This window comes from Scomber scombrus, chromosome 12, assembly GCF_963691925.1.
Source record: "Scomber scombrus chromosome 12, fScoSco1.1, whole genome shotgun sequence".
NCBI classification, from domain to species: Eukaryota; Metazoa; Chordata; class Actinopteri; order Scombriformes; family Scombridae; genus Scomber; species Scomber scombrus.
The window spans coordinates 16,819,892-16,843,179 of NC_084981.1; the positions used below are offsets into that span (position 1 = coordinate 16,819,892).

At 39.1% G+C, this 23,288-nt stretch overlaps 1 protein-coding gene across 1 annotated transcript; it reads left to right on the forward strand.

Moving 5' to 3' along the window:
• The first annotated feature begins 5,909 nt into the window (after positions 1-5,909).
• On the forward strand, positions 5,910-10,854 carry prokr1b (prokineticin receptor 1b). Its single transcript, XM_062431032.1, has 2 exons — positions 5,910-6,376; positions 10,149-10,854. Exons 1-2 carry the CDS (start codon positions 5,910-5,912, stop codon positions 10,852-10,854), a joined length of 1,173 nt encoding a protein of 390 aa, XP_062287016.1.
• Positions 10,855-23,288: the final 12,434 nt, after the last annotated feature.

The following is a 23,288-nucleotide window of genomic DNA, read 5'->3' on the forward strand; positions in this document are numbered from 1 at the left end:
TACTTATGTATGACATAACATTAAATTGAAATATTTACAGAGGCTGGTGTTAGTGACGTTTAATTTTGTGAAATGAAAAGGAAATTAAACTGGTCAAAGAACACAAGTCATCTGCGTGATATATTACAAGAGCTGGATAAGGTGCTGCCACTCAGCCAATTTTCCCCAGTGGTCACTCGCAGTATTGCAGTGAAAAATCCCTATGCAGCCCTGTAACGAAGAGCTCTTCGTTACTAGTGACTGATGGCTGTGGCCTTGTAAATATGGCACAACTGGGTCTGTGTATTAATGTCACTTTTAAACAAACAACTTAATTAGGCACTTTAATAATGGCACATGGCACTTTCATTGTGATAGTTGCACTTTATTAGCAGTTTGCCCTTTGTATATTTGCACATTGATTTTTATTGAATGTGTGAAGCATGTGGGTGAACAGTTTAAACCATTAAATGATGAGTTGTGATTAATGTATGTTGTCTTCTGCCAGGTGCGGTTGTGGATGATCGGCTTCACCTGGGGGAGAGAGGGAGTTAGGCCTCGTTTGAAAACAACAAAATATTTTATCGGATGTGCCTTTCGTTTAGACGGTGACAGCGTTTTTGAGGCTTAAAAACGCAAAAAAGTGAAACCACCCTCCAGAATGGAAATCTTAAAAACGCTCCACCGTCGCGTTCCCGTCTAAAGGGTAAAAACGCAAAAGTCTGCCTTAAATGCATCTGAGTTTCTGCTGCGGTCTGAAGCTGTAACCTAGGTAACAGACGCTCTTCCTTCTGCTGATACCTGTCTGCTGCAGCGGGGCCGACAATGACAGAGGAGGGGGGAGAGAAGTGGAGTCCGAGACAAAATGGTCAGTTTTTGTTCGCTTCTTAGTCATGTTTTGGTTTTACATTTCGTGCTACTAGGGAGAGAAGTAGAGGGAAGGTTCTACACAGGCGCAGACTTTGTGGTGTTGTGTGCATACAACATTGAATTCCACAAACTTTTGCGTCACCGTATGCACGCAGATTTCCCCAAAAAAACGCTTGTCTAAACGTGGAATAAAAAGTGAGAACGCAACACCACTTTTGTGTTTTCTGTTCAGATCGTTTCCGTGTAAACATAGCCTTAGATTATACAATACTGTGTGTGCACCTCCAGTGTTTATAATTGATAAACAGTGAAAATGTTGAGCTTTGTTTCATCAGACACAACATAAATGTTCTTTAATATTGCAACGTGAAAGTGTTTATTAGTGTGTTAAAGTTGCGGCCTGTGTTTGAGTTGTTTGTGTAGATTCTTACCTTTCCTTTTGGTGTCTCCTTCCGAGTATTCAGCCAAAAAACTCCCCGGGGGTACGAACACCAATTTAAAGGTTCTGGGAGAGACCAAGTGATAGGATAGGAAGAGGGGGGTTTGGTAGTTGGTGTGTATATATGTATATTTATTGTAGTGGGTTTGTGTTTATTCTGGGGAGGGGTAAATAGCAGTATAGCAGTAGGGATAAATATTATGTAAGGGTAGGCTGGTGATATTGTCTGTGGTGATTAGCCGTGAGATAATATATTTTGTTAAAAAAAAACCTGTGAGTGGAAGCATCCAATTAAGTAGACCAGTGATGGGGTATAAAAGGCGCCAGTTTCCATCCGTCCTTGTTGCTGGTCAGGTCTCTCATCAGGTAATACTGCCATGCCTGTACCTCTGTATGTGTTTGTTATTTTGGTTTTGGTGAATAAACACCCATGATTTGGTGCACCGTACCATCGCCTTTTGACTGAAATTTCTATTATGAATTTCTGATCCATAGAGGTTTTGTAAAACTTTTCTCGAGCTGAGACACATCTGCATTGTGTGGACCTCTGAATTTGCTCATTAGTGTCAAAGAACTTACATACTCTTTGGTTTATGGCAGTTGGTATCCCTGATGTTGCATTACTATCACCTTCAAATTTTATTCTCCCTCAGTGTTCATTAACTTCTTTCCGGTTCTGTCCACAAAAAATAAAATAACCATTTCCTCCCTTTAACACTGTCTCCACATTCTAATATAGCCTACGTTTAACCGTGTCCCTCATGCACTTTTTTTTGCTATATGGATCAGTAGCTAACTGGTGAACATATTTTGTGCAAAATAAAAAAGTAAAGTGAACATTGGACTTATGACTCCAGCCTGTTTGCTAACAAATTTGCTATCAAATTTGATATGACAGTGTTGAGTTAACAGCTTGCCCCTAAGTTGGCCAAAAGATCAATTATTGCAAGTTTAATGTCAAAGTTATTGTATAGGCTAGTCTTACAAGCAGGGCCGGCGCGTGGCATAAACGGTCTATGCGGTTGTTTAGGGCCACAACCGTTAGGGGGGGCCACATAACTTTCTGTGTTGCCTGCTCCACAAACTGCAGTGTTGGACTTTTACATATAAATGAACATCTGTTACATTTAAGCCATTGTCAAATGAGTTCACACAACGTTGATTAAGCCTATCACCAGCAGATAAATCTCTGTGTAGTTAACATAAGGAGATTTTAAATCTTGAGAATCTGCCGACTGTCCAGTATGTCTGCGGGTTGGGAAACTAACTTCCGGTTAGCCGCCTGCTAACTTAAACTGGGATAAAGTAATGTAATTGTGTGGCTCTTCTAGACTGTCCAAATATCATGATATGACAGATGAATGAAGCCCTGGCAGTGAAACGAGTTGTTTCGCGGGATAACATGATGCTCAAATCAATGTATCCACAGTTTTTTTAGCCACAACAGTTACAATCAGAGGTCTAGGTGTAGCCATCTTTCTGGCCCACACAGTTTGTTCAATTCAAGAACCTGTGATCCGGCTCCTCTCCAGTCTCTAGTGGTGCTCCCCAGGGCTCTGTCCTTGGCCCCCTCCTGTTCATTATTTATCTTCTGCCTCTTGGTTACATTCTCGGGAAATTTGACCTCTGTTACGCTGATGATACCCAAATCTATCTTTCCACTAAGCCTTCTTCCACTCTGCCACCTATTGCCCTATCGGACTGCTTACTGGAAATTAGGTCCTCCTCATTGGTACCAGATCAACCTTAGCAACACTCAACACTTTCTCCATGTCCATCGACAATTCCACTGTTCCTACATCTGCATACTTCCATCTATGTAACATCAATCGTCTCCGTCCCTCACTTTCACCAACCTGCACCGCTATCCTGGTAAACACCCTGATCACATCCCGTCTGGACTACTGTAACTCTCTACTCTTAGGTCTTCTATTATTGTTATTTATTAAATCTATCATAATGAATTTTGTGTTTCTTGCAACATCAAAGTTGTATTTTTGAAACAAATAGCCACAGTTAATTTTAACTTGATATGCTGGTTAGACATAATACATACATTATAATACTTAGATGATGAGTCTGAAGCGTTTTTGATTAGAACACGCTTGTTTTGTGTTAGCTTGCTAGCTAACCCAAGTGGAGTTGTAAAAATAACTGATAACCAAATAACCTCCTTGATTGTATGGCTAGCTTTGATTGTTAGCTACTTAACAATGTTTTTGTGTTGTTGTTTTTTTGGCAACTTTAGAGTTGTCTTTTAATTTTGAACAAATTAAAGTGAACATAGCCACAATCATTTTAACCTGGCAAGCAGTGTCTAGAAAGTAATTATGTATTATTCATTTTATCTGATATGTTTTTCAATAGAAAAAGCTTTTCTTGCTATTTTCTCGCTAACTTAAGTAGAATTGCAACATCATTTGTAAATATATATTTATATCATTTATCAAATGTCTAAATTGCCCCAAATTCTTCAAGGTTAACTATTAACTTTCTAGCTATGTTAAATTGCATCTTTTTAGATCATATTTGGAAATATTAAGATTATTGGATAAATTGTATGTTCTGAAAATTGTTGTCATTTGTTGTATGTTTAATGTATAGACCTGATACATATTTAAAAATAATAATCTAATGTGTAATATTTTCAGGAGCATTACTGAAGTATTTTGGAGTTTCTTCCACTGCACCAGGCACATCTACCTCAGTTGGTGTTCATGTTCATTTGTCATTGTCTTTACTTATAGACCTTGTTTTGTACAAGTTGCTTTCTTTCTTAGTCAAATTTTAATATTTTTACCATACTTCTCATTTTTTTTCTTAACTGCTCATATTTTAATATATTGTTAATAGATGTTTTAAAATAAAGTAAGAGATTGCCTCTCTAGTTTGTGTGTATGTGTTCATCTTCATCCAGTTACGAGCAGTGTGTGATTTGGTGCTTGTGCTGGAAGTGTTTTGGGGCCAAATATAAAATCTTGTTTAGGGCCACCAAAATCCTAGGGCCGGCCCTGCTTACAAGACACCGTGTTAAACAATTTATCCAAAGCTCCGTTTGAAGATGGGGCACAGCCAACAACTACTCCCTGTTGATAGTTAAAGAGGACCATCCGACCTTTTTAGGATCTTTCCATCATGTTCAAGCAAGAATACATCACATGAGATATTAAGTATAAGCTGGTAAACAAGAATAAGAATTAAGAATAGACATGCTTAATACTGTGTAGCTGTGGAGTGCTGTGTTTTATAACTGTGTATTCATCCTAATCTAGTTGTTGTAGTTGCAGCCCTCCGCACGCGCACGCGCACAATCCTCGCTCACACCTCCTGGGAGACGTGCGGTGCCTTCTTCAACGCGCATCATCACGTTATTCACTTGAGGCAGAGGAGAAACAGACGCAACTTAGTTTTCCCCCTTTCAAAGAAGCGCTCCGGAGGAAAGCGGAGCAACAGATACAGTCAATGTGCAGGGCGGCTGATGAAGCGACCTTTTGTCTCCACTGTGAGGATTGTCCAGTAATACGGGACTTCAGCTCGATTACATACCTGACACTGATGGCTGTTTAATTGTGTTATTCATTAGCTGCATGAACCTTCTGCAACGTTTGCGGGTAAGTGCTTGAACTGTAACAGATTTTTTTTTCATTTACTTCGTTCTGTCAATGGAAATTAATGATGCATTATTTCATATAATAAAGATACAATGATCTCACTCTCTCACACCTAAAGGTCTACCTTTTTAAGAGTTAATTTTTTTCTACTCTTGATTTAAATTCACAAACTGATCCCCCTCCAGACTGCGGTGATCTATTAAGAAGTTATACTCCAATTGAGACCCCCTGCAACTCAATAGAGCCAAGCAACCTCTACTTCTGCAGATGTATTTAATTTTGTTTCGTTTAATTTATTTTATTTTATTGCATTGTACTGCGTTACATTGCATTGCATTAGAAATAGTGTATTGTTAATATCTTAAGGTAATACTTTTATTTAGTTATACCCAAGTTATTTGAAATCAGGAGTCCAATCTGTATTTTTGGGAATGTCATCATCATCTTTGTCCTTCTATGTCTTACATTACAGTAGTTGTGTTTGCACTGTGTTTGGATAGCAGCCAAATTATTTGCCTTGTGCTACTGTATCATTACACATCTTGTAAATCTGGTTAAATGTGTGAACTTCTTTCTTGTGATTTGTTTTTTCATTGCAGTTTTGTTGTACCTCATACACATGAAATAGGATCTATGTGACTACTTTTACTGCAAATGAAATGCCTTGTCATCATGCCGAGCCTAATCTGTGAGGTTGGCTTGCTGTAAAGTGACAAGGTCCTGATAAATTACATAAAGGCCTTTGTTAGATATAATGACCTCACCCACAAACATTTTTCATCAGAGAATATCATAGAAATGTCACACATGCCAACATGATTATGCTTGAAGCACTGAGGTCATCTAATTGGTTTTGATCATATCTTGCTGCTATGAATCCTGACCTGGCGTGAGTAATGCTGAGATAGGAACTTTGTGTTTCAGGTGAAGATGAGCTGCTTCCAAAGAAGACACAGCCTGGTCAAGTATTCATCTTCTCCCTAAAGCATAATAATAGTGTATACTAAGACATGGGGGACTCCAACATCAGTCAAATGATAGTGGCTTACACAGAGAGGCAGGACATTCTCCCAGCAGGCAAGTTGGATCATTATATGGACAATTATGATATGGACTATGGCATCCCCCCTGATGAGATCCCAGACACCACACAGGGCCAGGCCTTCTTTGTGGCCACCATTGTTATCGGCATGGTCCTTGTCTGTATCATGCTTGTGTGTGGGTTGGGGAACTTTATATTCATTGCCACCCTGACACGCTACAAAAAGCTCCGCAATCTCACCAACTTGCTGATTGCAAACCTGGCCATCTCAGACTTTATTGTAGCAGTGGTGTGCTGCCCTTTCCTGGTGGACTACTATGTAGTGCGACAGCTATCCTGGAATTATGGATTGGTGCTGTGCGCCTCTGTCAACTATCTGCGGACTGTGTCGCTTTACGTGTCCACAAATGCATTGCTTGCTATTGCAGTTGACAGGTGGGTCGGTTATTTCTTTCCTATTTCTGTCTGTAAGTGTTTCCCTGTGAGCATGGAGGTGTTAAATTCAGTAAAGCACTGCTTCTTGCAAAAAATATCCCAGCATTATCTACAAATATTTGAGTTTAAATCCGAATCAATTAATCCTCCATGTTTTTACCTGTCATTGTTTTGTACTCAAAGATTATGTCAAATTTAGTAGCTTCAGCTTTAAAATTACTTGTGTTTTTCCAATCCAATTTTCTTCTCCAATCCAAGTTTCTCCTCCATTATTGAGACACTGATGCAATGTTTATTTTAATTAAAAACAGGCAGCAAATGTACAGCACTCTTTACCACTACCATTAGTAACCACTCTCTCATAGAAAATGACTTAGGTGATAAAATCTATTTTAAATATGCCATTTAATGGGTTAACTCAAACCAAAATAAACATTACCACATTTAACTATAGCTGAACTACCACCAAGTTGCGGCAAAATTTCTCCAACTATAAGTTGTACAAGGTTGTACTTCCTACTGGTTACTTGATATATTCACATTGAAGTGGATGCTACTGATGATACTTTCATTAATGATGCAGTCCTTTTCATGGCATAAGCTGGCACTGTACTGCAATCAAAATATGGGAGCTCAGATCTTTCTTGATGGATAACTTATCAGCATGAAATATTTGTGTTTGTGCATACTATCACCAGAACTTCACATGCCATGTAATAACATGCTTTGATAATTTTTATTTTTAATTAGACTGAAACACTCAAGAGAAAATGTTTCCCTTGCTATTATGTTAAGGATGCAACAGGTAGACCTACTCTCATGAATCTATCTGTATATCCTCCTGTATCTGTGCCAGCTACATTATCGGTTTATTCCTTGGTTCCCTGGTTTGGGCTGAAACATGCATCAAACACTGATTTGGAAGGCAAACATATAGTTTACATAAATAACCATCCAGTATTAAATAAGACTGGTGTTAGTCTTACACTCAACATTAAAATTCTCATGAATAACTGACAAAATATGTTGTCTATTACTGGACTCCAAAACAACCCATTTCACTAACAAAGACCTGGCCAAGAAAATTGTGGATTTGAAATTATTTAATGCATAATATGGAATATAGAGAGCTGGGATGGTGTAGGAGGGATGGACTGAAGGTACGAAGGAAGGGATGAGGTTTGAGGGAAGGAGGATTGAGGGTTGAGGGATAAAGGGATAAAACATGTCATGACAGGGTTGAGGATGGATGAATAGCGATGTACGGCGATGAACTGATGTCAGTGGCAGGAAGATAGGAGGGGAGTTGAGACTCTGAGTGGGGGAGCCACTCTACAGTCAGTCAGATTAGATTGAGCCCCGAGTGGGTCCAGTATTCAAACCATGGATGGTGAAGGTTAAAAAAAGGTGGTTGGATGGGAGGGATGGGAAAATTGAGACAAAGGGGAAAGGAATGGAAAAGGTATGCCAAAATACTCACAAATACAGAATTGTGTGGAAATAGGATGAAATAGGATAAAAACCCATTTTTTTGAGTTGAGGTAAAAAAAACAAATTGGTTAAGATTACATCCCAAGATTACACCAATCTTTAAATCAAATGCTTTAATAAACACAATCAGCAAGTGTTTGAAATATTTACTGAAAAAAATAAATTTTTATCATACTAATAATATGCTTTAATTAACTTTGACTTTAATATACTTTAATCAGATGGGATACTGGGTTTACAGAATGCTTGGTGTGCAGGTAAGAAAAGAAGGTGCCTCCCGCCCCATACCATATAACCACCATATAATCATCAGTGGCTGATAGAAAACATTTCAGTCCTCCAGACTTATGCTTACAGAGTCATGAGGGACCTCACAGGGCACAGGTGGAATCAATGAGCAGGTTCAGTTAATTAAAGGGTGGAAGTAACAGCACAGATACACGCAATGCCCAGTGAGCCTTTTTCACATTTTGACATGTCATATTTGGAAAAGCAGATAATAATAAATAAATAATAAAATTAATGAAGGCTTTTATTTAACTGCTTCAAAGGTCATGATGGTGTGCATGCTGGCCTACTTTCACACTGTAATGGCTTACTGGTACACTTGAATATAATTAACCTTTTTTGTAATACCTGTGATTTTCCTACTATGAGAAATCAAAATGTCTGCTGTGAAAACAGATTCACATTATACTAACATATAGTATAAAGCTTGATTAATTGTGTTAAAGCCGGCAACACTGTTGCAATGCTTTGGGATATTTGAAGATTAGTGCTTTTGTCACTCATAGAACAGGCCATATTTCCTCCCTCTTTTTAATTAATTGAACTAATTGGCTCATTGCCTGCACATGTACCTTTTAATATTTAAAGGCAAAAAAAAAAACAAGGCATCCTAAGACTCAAATATAAGGGACTCAAATGGTTGCTATTATTTTATTTCACTGTTGTTCTGCATAATGCAGTAAAGGTACACAACTGTTTGGGGTCCTTTTCAGACTTTTTTGTGTGTAAGCAAACAGTAACATTTTCCAAATTAACAAAATATAATTGATTTTATGTCAACACAGGACTGAAGGATACCACATCCACTACCCTTTCTTTACACTGTGTTATGAAAATCACACTATCTCCCATATCACCAGTCCTGAATATATGCTGAATAACTGCATATAAACATGATTATTAGCAGACAGGTTTAGGGTTTTTGTTATGCATTTGTCATTTGGTTTTCTTAATTTTTACTGCTTTAGATGCCTAGGATCTGCTAGGATAGCTTCTGCATTAATTTACACCCTATATTGGAAATACACCTTATGATTACTATAATTTCCAGGTAAATAGAAATATTTGATTCATTTTCAGGAGTTGAAAACTGGTTTCCCTTTGTGGATTTTTTTCTTTTTTTGCTGTCTCTAGTCTGGTTTGATGACACTGCCTCAAAGTGCACTTGTTAATGCAGAGAGACACCTATATAAGGGCATAAGTGTACTCAACACCCACAGATTCACAAAGAACCACGTTTCAGGCATAAGATGCCTTGTGCACAGTATTATTTGATCTAGAATATGATATGGAGGCCTAATAATGGGTGTTTAATGTGACAAACTAATTATTGTACATTCATGTTGAGTCCATAATCCTCCTGACACTGTGTGAGCTTTCTAGCAACAGCATGCAGTCTGCAGCCTGTTATGGAGAGTCCACAGGCATGCTGCCAAGGTAATGGGTGATCACTTACTTCTTTGTGAGTGGTGCTCTGTATTTGAGTGTGACACACTGGTTGCAAATTCAAACGTTAAGTCAACAAGAAAAAGGAATTGTGCTGTGAGAAACATGAATTGTGAATTAGAATTGTGACATTAGAAAATAAATATTACCTTTTCAAAAAATATTTTCCAACCAATTTAATTGGTTTCTTATGAATTCAATTAAGAATTAAATTTAACCGACGCATCTGAAGATCATTTCTTGTTTCATCAATTTAAGATTTGTAATAATGTGTGTATCTAGTAATTGCTAGCTAAAAGGGAAACTTTGGTATTTTTCAACCTGTACCCTATTTTCCTATCAATAATTTCCAACAATTTCTGAAAAGCGCTTTAGCTGGCAGCTATTATTGTGTAATGAACTTTAATTTTCCATAAGTGACCGAGAGCCATTTGCCAAATCTATTGAATATGCACATAACTTTGGCTCCTAAATAGACTTCTTTAGTGTATTTTATTCGGAATGTATTCCCTGCCTCCTCAATGCAACAATGTCTGTGTTTCTGCAGGTACATGGCCATAGTTCATCCTCTGAGGCCTCGTATGAAGTATCAAACTGCCTACTGCCTGATAACAGGAGTCTGGATTGTTCCCATTCTGATCTCAATCCCTTCTGCCTACTTTGCCTCTGAGACCATGTACCCTCACGGTGGCACTACCCCTACCACTCACAAAGTCTTCTGTGCCCAGATCTGGCCTGTGGACCAACAGGCCTACTACCGGTCCTACTTCTTGTTTGTTTTTGCTGTGGAGTTTGTTGGACCTGTGATCGTCATGGCAATGTGTTATGCCCAAATTTCCCGTGAGCTCTGGTTCAAGAATGTCCCAGGTTTCCAGACAGAGCAGATAAGGAAGAGGTTGCGTTGTCGACGCAAAACAGTGATGGTCCTGATCATGATCTTGACGGCATACATTTTGTGCTGGGCACCGTATTATGGCTTTACTATCCTGCGAGACTTCCATCCAACACTCATCTCCCGCCAGAAGAACTCATTGGTGGCCTTCTACATCATTGAATGCATTGCCATGAGCAATAGCATGATTAATACCTTATGCTTTGTTAGTGTCAAGAACAACACAGTTAAGTACCTGAAGAAGATTGTACTGCTGCGCTGCAGGTCTATGTATGAGCCCAGTAAGACTGTGGATGAGATGGATATGAGAACCTCCTGTATGCCCATGACAGAGGAGATTGAATGCATTCACTTGAGGTGAAGAGAAGAAACTCTGTAATCCAACAGTCATTGAGATTTGGACTGTTTATAGAAATAAATTACATATAGTAGATGGCAGTGATGACATTAACATAAAACATTTTTCTCTTTTTTGTGTCCCTTTTGGGAAGATTTCAAGCATTATAAAGCACCTCGAAAGGTCAAACCCTAACAGTACAGTTATCTTTCACACATATTTCCCAGATAATTACTGGGATAACCTTTCAAGCACCGCTAGTTATTTTCACTCAAGGAAAATTTTCACAAATGTAAAAACGCCATGGATCAAAAATTAGAGTCATAGAAAGAGTCATAATTGATCTTGTTTGCAGTTGGAGGTGTCAAGTCAACAATTTTACAGTTTTCTCATCTAAAATTGTGGTTTGTGGGGAAAATGCTTTTTGGGCTGCAGGGGGATTTCTTTGCTGTAATACTGACAGTGGCTGGGATTAATTGGCTGCCAGGCTGAGCAGCAGCGCCATATCCAGCTCTTATAATACATCCATGGGCAAAGGATGTCTCTTATTATTTTCAGGAAAATAGTGGCTGGGGAACTGTTTTTGTTCGGTACCAATGTTTTTGTAATTAATTAAATATTCAAGTTTGTGAGACAAATCACCCACAAAAGTAGTGGCGGGGCAACTGCAAACAAGTCACAGATTCAAATATGTCATAAGTGGAGTCTTGTGATTGGTTCTCTTTCTCCACATGAAAGCTTCTTCCATTAGACAGACATAATCTTTTATGTGCTTGTCCCTGTAATGTTGCTACTTTCATATTCACAACACGGCCATACTGGTATTTTCCCTGAATTGTTACTAGGTCTTGAGGTGGGAAATTAGCGGTACAGATTTCCCTGAATGTTGACCTCTGCTGCCATTCAAACATGACCCCATACAGGAAATGTTCCTGAATATTTCAGGGAAAGACTGCATGTGTGAAAGTGGCTTCTGTTAGTCAGCAGTTCACACAGTGCTTCTAGCTAAGACATGATAATTTCATTGTTGTGCTATTTATACTGTAACTATAAACTGTGTAATGTGAAATGTTGTTGCGTTTGTATAAGCTATATTACTTGGAAAACTTATAAATAACAGCTACTACTGCCCTTTTATTGCATCATTGTGTTGACTACCTACAGCAGATAATGTTAATCTTTGTTTTGAATGTGTTTTGTTTAAATTGATTTTTATCTAGGTCAAATAACTTTTGATGCAAAAGAAATCGCTTACTTGCTTCTCTATTTAATCTCGTATGTAATTGTTTTTGTTTGTTTGTTTTTGCCTAACCCTAACCGTTACCCAGGAGTTTTCAGTATAAATGTTATTTTGTTGAATGTTTAGAGGGTTGAGGAGGTTTCTTTGAAAAACTGGTAAGCCAGCAAATACATATTCTATTGTCTTTTCATGATTGCTTTTCCTGAAAGGGGGAAAATCCAATGTACATGGTTTCTTTGTTGATGAATGCATTTCATGTGTGCTTATGGTAATAAACAATGAAACACTGGAACAATTCCATATTATTTCTTGTATGCAAGTTCGCCTATTCAAGGACACCTTCATTATTTATTGTAAATCTTCAAATGCGTACTTTACAACATACAAAACTGTAACAATCGAAATAAACCTTGGCATGCATAGAAATGCACATAATAGTGAGGGGCCTAAACAATCATTTCATTAGTAATTCTTTTTTTCAGAAACTCAACTTCTTTTTAGATTGAATTGTGCTCCCTGTTTTTTGTTTTTTTCTGAATTACTGTTCAGAATCAGGAGTGGTGAGTATTAGATTATTTGATCACATTGGTTAACACTTAAACTGGGACAGAAGTACCACAATTAACACCTAGCATGATTCCTTGCTATTCTTACCTTTGACAGGCAGATGAAGGGGAAACTCATATACCAGGAGTTTCTGGTTCCTTTACAATAATGTAGATGAGTATTCATATCTTTCCTGTGCATGAATTAGAAATGCATAAATGGTCATATATTTTCCAGAATTAATACGAAATATGATTAAAAAAAAACAAAAAAACAGTAAGCCTCAGGTTTTGCTGTCAGTATCTGAGTCAACACGCAAATGGTTTCTTTCTAGATTTACTTAAGGCATTTGCAGTCATCAACTTTCATTTAAAATCCTGAAATCCTGAATCCCAACATGTAACAACCTGGCTGGCTCACAAATTTAGCCTGCCTCTGAGAGTAGAAAATTCGTGCCTGCTTTTTTTTGTCATACAACGTTTTGGGCGGCATAAAGCAGGAGTCACTCCTGAAATACATACAATATCTCATGTCAAATAGTTGATGTTTAAGTGTGTTAAAGTTAAGTTGATATGAAGATTGGGCCTGCCTGATATACACTAAGACGTAAAGTCAAGTAAATTAACCACATGGCATAATGGGACAAACCCTAAAGAAACATTAATATTAATAAACATAACATTAATATAAAAAAAACAACAAACAAAAAAAGACTGGATTATGTTCATTGTTATTTTACATCCAATGGCAGTATTTTTTAATTTTTTTTTATTTTTAGCTTTCTTCAATAACTGTGCATGCCAACTACAGTACACTACAACTTACATATCCATCCAACACCCCGAATGCCACATCTTTACTTTTCGCCACACTACATAAAGGGCACACCACATCCTACATTGGCATTTAGAGGTAGAGTCAGTCATTTTAGAGAAAGTTTGTTGACATTTGAACTAAACACTGAAACACCTACACCCCTCCCTTTGTGCTCCTTCAGAAGCTCTGCAAATCCAATTAATATACAGACACTGTTCCTCTCGCACTTTATCACAAGTGGAAACAACTTTCATTTCATGTGAGTAACTGCAACTTGGTAAACCTGACTCGTCCCATGTGAACTGGTAACCTCACATTTTTACCAAAGGCTCTTTCTTGCATGGTATTGTGTTCAACTTGGCCTTGAAGCTGTTGATAGGTTTGCTAACCAGGGTGTTCATCTCTCCAGCTTTGTTGAGTGATAATTTGAGTGTTGTGCTCTCCTGGTGCACACATTTGCCAATCACGGGTGCTAAAACTGTGTACCATTGCAGTTTGTGGCAGTGCATTGACTTTGCAAAGAAGCTCGGTGACTTTGGGATGAATGTCTGCTGTCTGATGTCAAGATTCTATAATAGACCTTACATCTAAAGACCTTACATCACAATGCACAAAAAGATGATTTGAAAGTGTATCTAGCCTACCTAAGCATATTGTGTAAGGGGCATGCCACATGCTAGACAGATTGCAGATTTATCAGGAAGTGAAAGAGGCCATCTGGGTCAAACTAGAGCAACCTCCCTTTAAGGGCCACTTCCTCATGGCACATTTCACAGCAGTTCACACCTTCTTTAATGTGACATGGATAGCTGTCACAGGATGGCGATATAACCTTAATGTATCAATTTTCATTTGTGCCACATAGATCAAGTTACCTGTTATTATGATGATGATGATGATGATGATGATGATGATGATAATTATTATTATTAGGGCCCAAGCGGCGACTGCAAGTCGCCTGGCGAAAGCCCTATTGAAATTGTAATGTTTATTAGGGCCCGAGCGGCGACTGCAAGTCGCCTGGCGAAAGCCCTATTGAAATTGTAATGTTTATTATTATTATTAGGGCCCGAGCGGCGACTGCAAGTCGCCTGGCGAAAGCCCTATTGAAATTGTAATGTTTATTATTATTAGGGCCCGAGCAGCGACTGCAAGTCGCCTGGACGAAAGCCCTATTGAAATTATTCAAATTTATTATTATTATTATTATTATTATTATTCTTCCGACATTTCGTGCCCCAATTTCGCCCCTTTCCCAAATGCGAAAATGCTTATACTTTTGCACGGACGTGCGGCCTCATCCGAAATTCGATATTTTTGGGTGGTCGCACATGGTCGACGCAGAATGGCGGAATAGCGCCCCCTACAAAGTCCAAAAATGCCCATAGGGAATTTTGCTAACTTTGTCCTATGCTCACAAAATTCGGTACACATATGTATTATACCCACATATGCAAAAAAGCCTCTTGACCTCATGACCTCAACCCAACAGGAAGTCGGCCATTTTGGTTTTGATTTTTCCCGCCTAAAATTAACTCCTCCCACAGCGTTCGCCCGATCAAGTTCAAATTAGGTACGCAACATCTCCAGACCTAGCTGAGCTTAAGTTGTGCTCTGCGCATCCGTAGGTCAAAGGGCGTGTCTGCCAGTGCTCAACTAACTTTGGCGTGCTCGCCATGTACATACGAGTGGCTCTCACGCCCACATACTTCATCCAATCAGCTTCAAACTTGCTGGACATGATGATGGCTCCGCCCTGAACGTCCCGATATATTAACTTCCCACGTAACTCATAGCGCCCCCCGGTGGTAACAGGAAGTGAACTTAAATTCATGAAAAATACATAGTTGACCCCATCAACTTCATTCCACTTCTAAAACATGCAGAACCAGTTGGTGAAGCTACATTATGAACACTGTGAAGCTACGAGTAATGGCGTCCCTGTGGGGGCGTGGCTACCATCAATTCCTCGCCATGAAAATACGTTTGGCTTTTTGATGGCTTTATTGAATACGTATCATCATGAAAATTGATACACAGGTCCAGGGTGGAGACCTCTTTCATCTGATAGGGGTGTTGCTCATGTCGCCCCCTAGTGGAAACAGGAAGTGCCATTTTTTGCATCAACATTGTCCGATTTCCACGAAACTTCACATGTGTGATGAGGGACTGACCCTGAACACACCTGCATGCATCCCATTACTGCCCCCTGGTGGATGAACCATCAATCTCTCATAACTTCTTCATGCTTTGTCCAATTCACTCCAACCTTCACATGACTGATGAGTGGCCGCCCTGAACACACCAGACCACACCAGACCATATGTGTAACTACCTGTGACTGCCCCCTACTGGATGAACGAAACATTGCATTTTTGGCCTCCTTCCAGGTTTTTTCTCACTTTCTGCTTCACGCCACAGCCCCGCCATGCCTCAGGCCCCGCGGTGGCATGGGTGAGCGAGGGCCCGCCATCTCCGCTTGCGGCTTTAATTATTATTATTATTATTATTCATAGAGCACTTTTCTAAGCTCACTTTACAAAGTGCTTCCCACAGAGCAGCAAATTAAAACCAGCAGGTAATCAACCAGCAGGCAATTAATAACACTGAACAAATTCTATAAAATCTAAGACTCAGGCAATTAGAACAGTCGTTAAAACTAATTTCTCACCAGCATTCAATAACATTTTATTATTAACCTGTTTATAATCCCAGTCAAATCATAAATTTAATAAGAATGTTATGAGACTAGTATGGAGCTCATACTGTTAGGTTTTTTGATATTATGTCAAAATTCTGACAGTGTCAAAAATGTAGGACCAAAATTGACCAATATAGTATTAGACCAATCCCAAACATTGTAAAATACCTTTAACCTTTGAGATTATTTTTATTGCACAGTCCAGACGGGAACTGAAGGGACATAAAAACAAACCTCCTGCTGCCATGAATACTTGCCAATGGAGTGAATCTGCAGCTGAAAGTATTTAGCATTTTTACGTATTACATGCACCTGAACAGGTAGGGAAAATGTCCAACCTCTTTCCCTGTCCAAAACAATTTAAATAATGTAAAAAATGTCATTGTCAGTTTTGGAAAAGATTGTTTTAATCAGAAATGCCAATATTGTTGTTGTTTTGGCTTGTTTTGCTTTCATTAAAAGTCATTTAAAAAATGTCTATCATAGCTACACTTGCCCTCACAAATGCAGTGGCGTGTAGAGGTACAGTATCTCCATCTGTAAAGAAGTGGAGTGAAAGTATGACATAATTAATATACTGTAAGCAGCACTATACTTTACTTAATTGCTTGCCAACTTTTGCTGATGTGGTGGTGAAATCAGAGGGTCATGTATGTATATTCGTATTAGGGAAAGTATGCTGACCAGCTGACTCCTTAAAAACAATGTAAAATAACCCCCATTTGTGAATTAAAAAGTCCATTCACATTAAAATTCACATTATGCTATTTTAAATGCTGCAAATCATTAGCCTGTAAAATAGGTACAATAATAACAATATATTGTTCCTGGAAAACATGTATTCAAATTGCATATGCTGACTATATTTTTATCCACTTTATTCCACAGTGTGTGTCACTTTACAGTGAGCTTAGCCATTAGATTCTTGCTCAGTATGTCGGCAGCTTGTAAAGATTGCCACCTCTTATGCTAATTTTTTGAAAGTCTGTTGTGTGATGCTGGGAAATGTTTATTTAGCAATTATCAGGGTCCTTGCTTATTGTCCCCATTAGTCTCTGTGTTCAAGCCCCTGTGGGTGAAGTGTCAGTTAGCGCAGGCACGTTTTTTTTCCCTGTGCCTCACTTTCCTGGAGAACATGCTATTAGTTTGCACAAATAAACAACATTTTAAAACACATATATTTTGCTGCCAACAGGCACCTTAGTTTCTCATTGTTTGGCTCTAATGGGCTCTTTCACTGTGAGAGCCAAGTGTATACACACCATTTCTCCTTGAGATCATATTCCCCACTTGAAGCCACATATTTTCCTTTCAAAAAAATGTTCACCTTTTTTTTTTGTATGTGTGTGTGTGTGGTAAGTGTAAAAACTGGTCTTCATTACACTTTTATAATACTTCACTTACCCAAAACTGCAAAATGATGACATAGGCTGCAGTGTATAGTGAGTCCCATTGGCTTTTACAAAGACAGACAGAATAAGAAACATGATGTTTGACTTTAAAAAGGCCACGTTTTGCACAATCCCTTCAACTAAAAGGCCAGTTATGGCACAGCTTAAAGCAAACAAAGAGGTACGTTCTGTAAAATGGTATGGATCACCTTTGAATTTTTAAGACTAGCACTATTAGAAAATTCTATGGATGTAATCATTACAAGATAAGACACCATTGCATAAATATCATATGTATATTATGTATGCATTTATATATATATTTAATGTTTTCTTGCAACACTTTTCATCATGCAATAAAGTATATGGATATCATTGTTCTTTCATTCATTGATTAACTCAACCGGATCCTAGCGGATTCCATAGATTGATTATGGAATGCTTTAATTCAAATTTTGCATATCACAGTTTCTGCTACTCTGAACCTGATTGTTGTGATTTGTCTGTTACCAAAAGGGAGCCATGGTCAGTGCTTGCTGGGGTGATATATATGGTATATGTTAAGCATCATTGCACTATGGAGGTCGCATCTCAGAGAGGATTGAGAACTGGATATTACAGAAATAATGTTGAAATAAGTCCACACTTGACTGTATGGTAGAAAAATTTAACCTAATTTCCAAATCTGAGTGCATTTAATTTTTCCTGCTATAAATACTTCAAGATCAGTTTAAACTCCACATTAAACCCAGAGCAGCATTAATTAATGTTGGTGTCTCAAGAACAAATCTTTTTATTTTTTATATGTTCATTAGAGATTACGTTGTTGGAAAAAAATAATCTATTTGTGAAATCTATTTGTGAATGCAGTCCTGCCAGAATGGGACACACCTGACTAGCAAGGGTGGAAAGATATCTTGTAGCGTTCAAGTATTGTTCAACATTGATCAAGGGGCTCAAACTGCCATGAAAATACACCCCATACCATGACCGCAAACATAGACTTTTGATACACTGCATGAAGTATGCATGAACTCAGGTTTTCTCTGTTCTGTATTCCTTTCATCACTGTAAGCAGCAGGGATGAATTCCTCAGAAAATTGTGTTCTAGTCTACCAGTGTGCAGGGCATTTATTCCCTCGCTCACTGAAACTGTGTTTTGTGTTTTTTGTCTCACAAACAACATCTAATTTCAATAGATTCTTACAGAATACATTTGCTATTCAAACCCTTTTACATTTTTCAGTCAGTTATTATTTTGACCTTCTACTGCTGAAATAAACTTAAGTAGCTACATATACAGTAATTATTTGAGACATGTTGAAGAAGGCAATTGTGACTTTTCATTTATGTGAAAATGTACTTGAACATGTCTGAAGCAGTGAAGACATTATGAAAATAAATTATTAATTATTGTTTGAAAGAGGTATAATTTAAACCTCCCACCAGTCTGTGTACAGTCTGATCCTTTTCAGAAGTGTGTGTGTGTGTGTGTGTGTGTGTGTGTGTGTGTGTGTGTGTGTGTGTGTGTGTGTGTGTGTGTGTGTGTGTGCAATGTTCATCTGTTGGAGCAATGATGTGTCTGTCTCTTGACCTGTCTGCCCACCTGACCCTCAGTCATTAGGAGCAGATCCAGCAGGGTGGCTCTGTCTGCAAAGCTTAATCACTAACAAGGAGTTCTTTCTAACTTTTCTTCTCCCCCCCTTTCAAATGTGCTTTGCTTGACCTTCACTAGATTTCATATTAACTCATTCCTTACACAGAGATCATGCTGTTTGGTGTAGAAATGTTCTCCTTGAATGGTTGACTAGTTTAACTGTCATCATAAGTGGATCCCACAGGATGACTCTACCAGCCACATTTGACATTAACAAGAATGTATTTGTGTCCTTCCCTTTACTCCTGATTACATGTGCCTGTCTTATGCTGAAAGTGACTGTTGGTCCATTAGTAAAACACAGATCCTTCTTTTCTTTAAATGAGAATCCAATTTCAAAAAGAATGCACTAAAGTGTTTATCAGTACCCATATTGTTATAACAATTAGAAAGTAAATCAGAAGTCAATGTGATTTAACTTATTCACAGCCCAGTGATACCAATTTATATGTCATAGGACCAGGCATATTATACTGCTTTAATGAAAGTAACTTCTTAAAAATCTATCATTTGAGTATCAAATGCAAGCTGCCTGTAAGCTTGAAAGGTGGCTCTAAAAGCTTGTAATAATAATTATTGCTCTCTGGGGAGGTCAGCTTTTCACACCAATGATGAGCCATGCTCATAGCAAAAACCCTGTCAAATGTCTATATGGTCCATATGGTATTGCACCACAATCGACATCTCAGTCCTTCAACTGTATGTTCCATATGTTCCAAGCACAAGGCTGACACTTTTCTATATTTTTCTCACTGTCAACAAATCTCATGTGCAGAGCCAAACCAATAATTAACTAATCCTACTTACATGTATTTTGTGTGTACCTGACATATTGTATTCCTCTGTGCCATAGACCTCAGATGTTATTAAAACATGTCAGTAGGAACTCAATGACATGTTCCTTCACCATGACCACATTAATCTATTTGGAAATAGCTGTAACTAATAAAAGCAATCACATTTTCTGTCTCCAGAGAGTAGTTCCTTGTAAGGCAGATGCCAGTGTGCAGCAATGCAGGTCTGCACTATATTGTATACTGTAATACTTGAGAAAATCGCCAGCCAAGTTCTCTAATGCACTAGGCCTACTTCATTGGTATGCCATTACCCTCTCTTAACTCATACGGTTCAACTGAGGTAAATAAAACTCACTAAAAGCAACAGCTGGCAACATTATGTGTCATGGAGGTCGGGCATATTTATAAGTAACAAGGACTACAGTGTATTTGGGCCTCCCATGTTGTCAGAAAAAGGGAAACATTGCAAAAAGATAAAATGATTAAATTTTCAAAAAAGAAAAAAAATATAATTTCAACTGCATACCTCACTGAACATCATATTTTCAATCAATCAATCAAACTTTATTTGTAAAGCACTGTTCATACATTGAGATGTAACACACCGTGTTTCACATATTCAGAAGAAAAAAACAAACAAACCCTGCTGCATTGCAACAGGTTAACATTGGTACTCATTAAAAATAGGATTTCAGGGAAATCAATCTCGGGTGGGTTATGAAGAAGAAACAATAAAATAGAATTAACAGAATAGTCCAAGTAGTAAAAAAAAAAGCTAAAATAGAAAATAAAGGCAGATTAATAAATAAATCAAATTCAATTGAAGTTTGCTTTTAAAAATATCAAAACTTCATAGTAACAAGAAGTCACTGCCCCCAGCCAAGAAACTCTTACAACACTTAACTCTCTGGAAAACCACAACCTATTGGGTGCTCTGGTAGCCTACCATATAAGACGCAGACCACCTAAAAGCAATGTCTATTCACCACTGTTGCACATCATACCCTTCTTTCCTCTCCTGTTTCTTGTTTCTCTGAACTTTCAACTGCCTCTTCAGAGTATGTGCAATATTGCAAAGTTCAACATACATGTGTGCATCATTCCTGCGCGATTGCCTTAAAAAATACTTGACAGAAAACACTCAGTTAAGGTAGATTTTGCTCCATTCACTCCACTCTGAAGAAACAGACACTCCTCAGATCAACAGGTGGGTAGGTTTTGCCAGCAGCTTGCATGGTCCACGTACAATTGACTTTTAGACATCAAACCTCGGTTATAAGGCCACCTCTCTTACAGAGCAGTTTAATGTTTATTTGCTTCCCCACACTCCCATAGCCCACAGCTTTGCAGGCAAGAGACATTCGGTGACAGAAAATCGTTGGCTGGTCATGAATAATGATTCTGATTTCAGGCTCACTTTGTGCTCACTGGAGAACAATTTGATCAATACTGTTCCCTTAACAGCTTAAATGAGGAACTGTCCATTTGTCCACTGTTCCCATTGTCAGTTGTTCTGGTGTTGCAGGTGTTTCAGCAAAATGTGAAGTAAGAGGTTGTGGATAAGGATGAGAATGTTACTATTATGCCTTTATAAAATTGGTTGCAACCTCAATATCTGTATTTTTTTCAAATCAGCAAACACATTTAATCTCTTTCACGAGCAAGGAAAACACTACCAATCAGATACGTTTGACAGATTTATTGAACAAGATTAAATGAATGAATGAATGAATGAATGAATGTTGTGCTCTTGATGCGGTGTGGGGAGGCCGGATGAGGGATCTGCCGCAGCGCCCGGGCAGCGACGAACCCCCAAAAACCTCCATCTATTTGAGACGTGCTTGTGCAGATCTTAGGTCGTTGAGGTCTGAGCGGATGTAGCGGTGATATGTTAACGAGGCCCAACGACCCATGATTTGAATAACGTGTTCGGGTACGCCATTTCGGGAAGCTGAAGTAGCGGCGCCGATCCTAAGGGAGTGCCCGGTGTAGTGAGTAGGAGATAAACCGGATAATGAGAGTATTTTACGTAAGTGATGGTGAAACCAGGACCAAGTAGTGATTTGACCGGATTCGGAGAGGAAGAGGGGTTGAGATAGTGGCGTGCCATAAGATTTTCGAAGAGGCCGGAGGAAGCTACCTGGCAATTATTTAAGAGCCCTGGGGGCCATTCCGATGCGAACCATCTCCCGTTGTAGAAACCCCCATAACCGGCAGAGGGAGCGGCATCGGTGTAGAGCTGGATGTCGAGGGAGTTGGCCAAGTGGTCATCATGAAGGAGATACCGTTCCAGTTAGAGAGGAGGTGGAGCCACAAACGAAGCTCGGCAAGACATGATTGGTTCAGGGAGAAAAAGACAGAAGCGATGGGACCGAAAATGCAATAGACAACAGGTGAGAACTGAATGACCGGCCTTGGGGGATGATGCGTAGGGCGAAGTTAAGGTGGCCAAGAAGGGAGAGGAGTTGACGTTTAGTGTAAGATGGGGCCGTGGGATCAGCAAAGCTTAGGGGCATCCCGGTGCCACGCGATGCTGCTGCACTGGCATGCTGAGGCTGAAATGAATAGGGTGCAGGGTGTACTGGCAGCCCGGTGCCAGCAGCCGCTGCTGAAGCAAGGAGGTAGGCTGGGTGCGAAGAGAGGATGGGGATTCCTGGCATCCCGGTGTCAGGTTCCCCTCTGTGTTGGAGCACTCTTCCTTCTACGGCATGCTGTCTGATGGCGCTTTTCCACTACACAGTTCCAGCACGACTCGCCTCGCCTTGGTTCTTTTTGAGTTTCCACTAGGGAAAGTACCTGGTACAGTACCTGATACTTTTTTAGTACCTTGTCTGGTGAGGTTCCAAGCGAGCCAATCCGGTACTAAAATGTGACGTCGACACACTGCTGGCCGCTGATTGGTAGTTGTCGCTGGAAGCGTCATGAGCCGTCCCACACAAGAATCAAACCCGGCATTTTAAAATACCGGCAGCAGCGTTACAACCATAGTTACAGCCATACGGCTCAATTTTCTTGCTTTGTGTGTGACAAAAAGCCTCATACAGCAGCAAGTACGCCACTGCCTCAATGTCCTCCATGGTTTTATGTGTTTTGTGTCGCGTATAAAACAAAGTCACTGCAGTTTCGCGGAGCAGGGCTATGACGACCCCGCCCACGTTGAGTAGGTACTTTTTTGTAATGGAAAAGGTCTGTTCTAGAACCAAACCGAGGCGAGCCGAGCCGAGGCGAGTCGTGCTGGAAATGTGTAGTGGAAAAGCGCCATGAGTGGTAGATTGAACTTGTGAATAAATTACCTGTCTAGTCGGGGTTC

Excerpts from the sequence above, each read along its gene's own strand:
- prokr1b (XM_062431032.1), top strand. The coding sequence starts at position 5,910 with ATGGGGGACTCCAACATCAGTCAAATGATAGTGGCTTACACAGAGAGG. Across the intron at positions 6,377-10,148 it reads CTTGCTATTGCAGTTGACAG|GTACATGGCCATAGTTCATC; the intron begins GTGGGTCGGTTA and ends GTGTTTCTGCAG.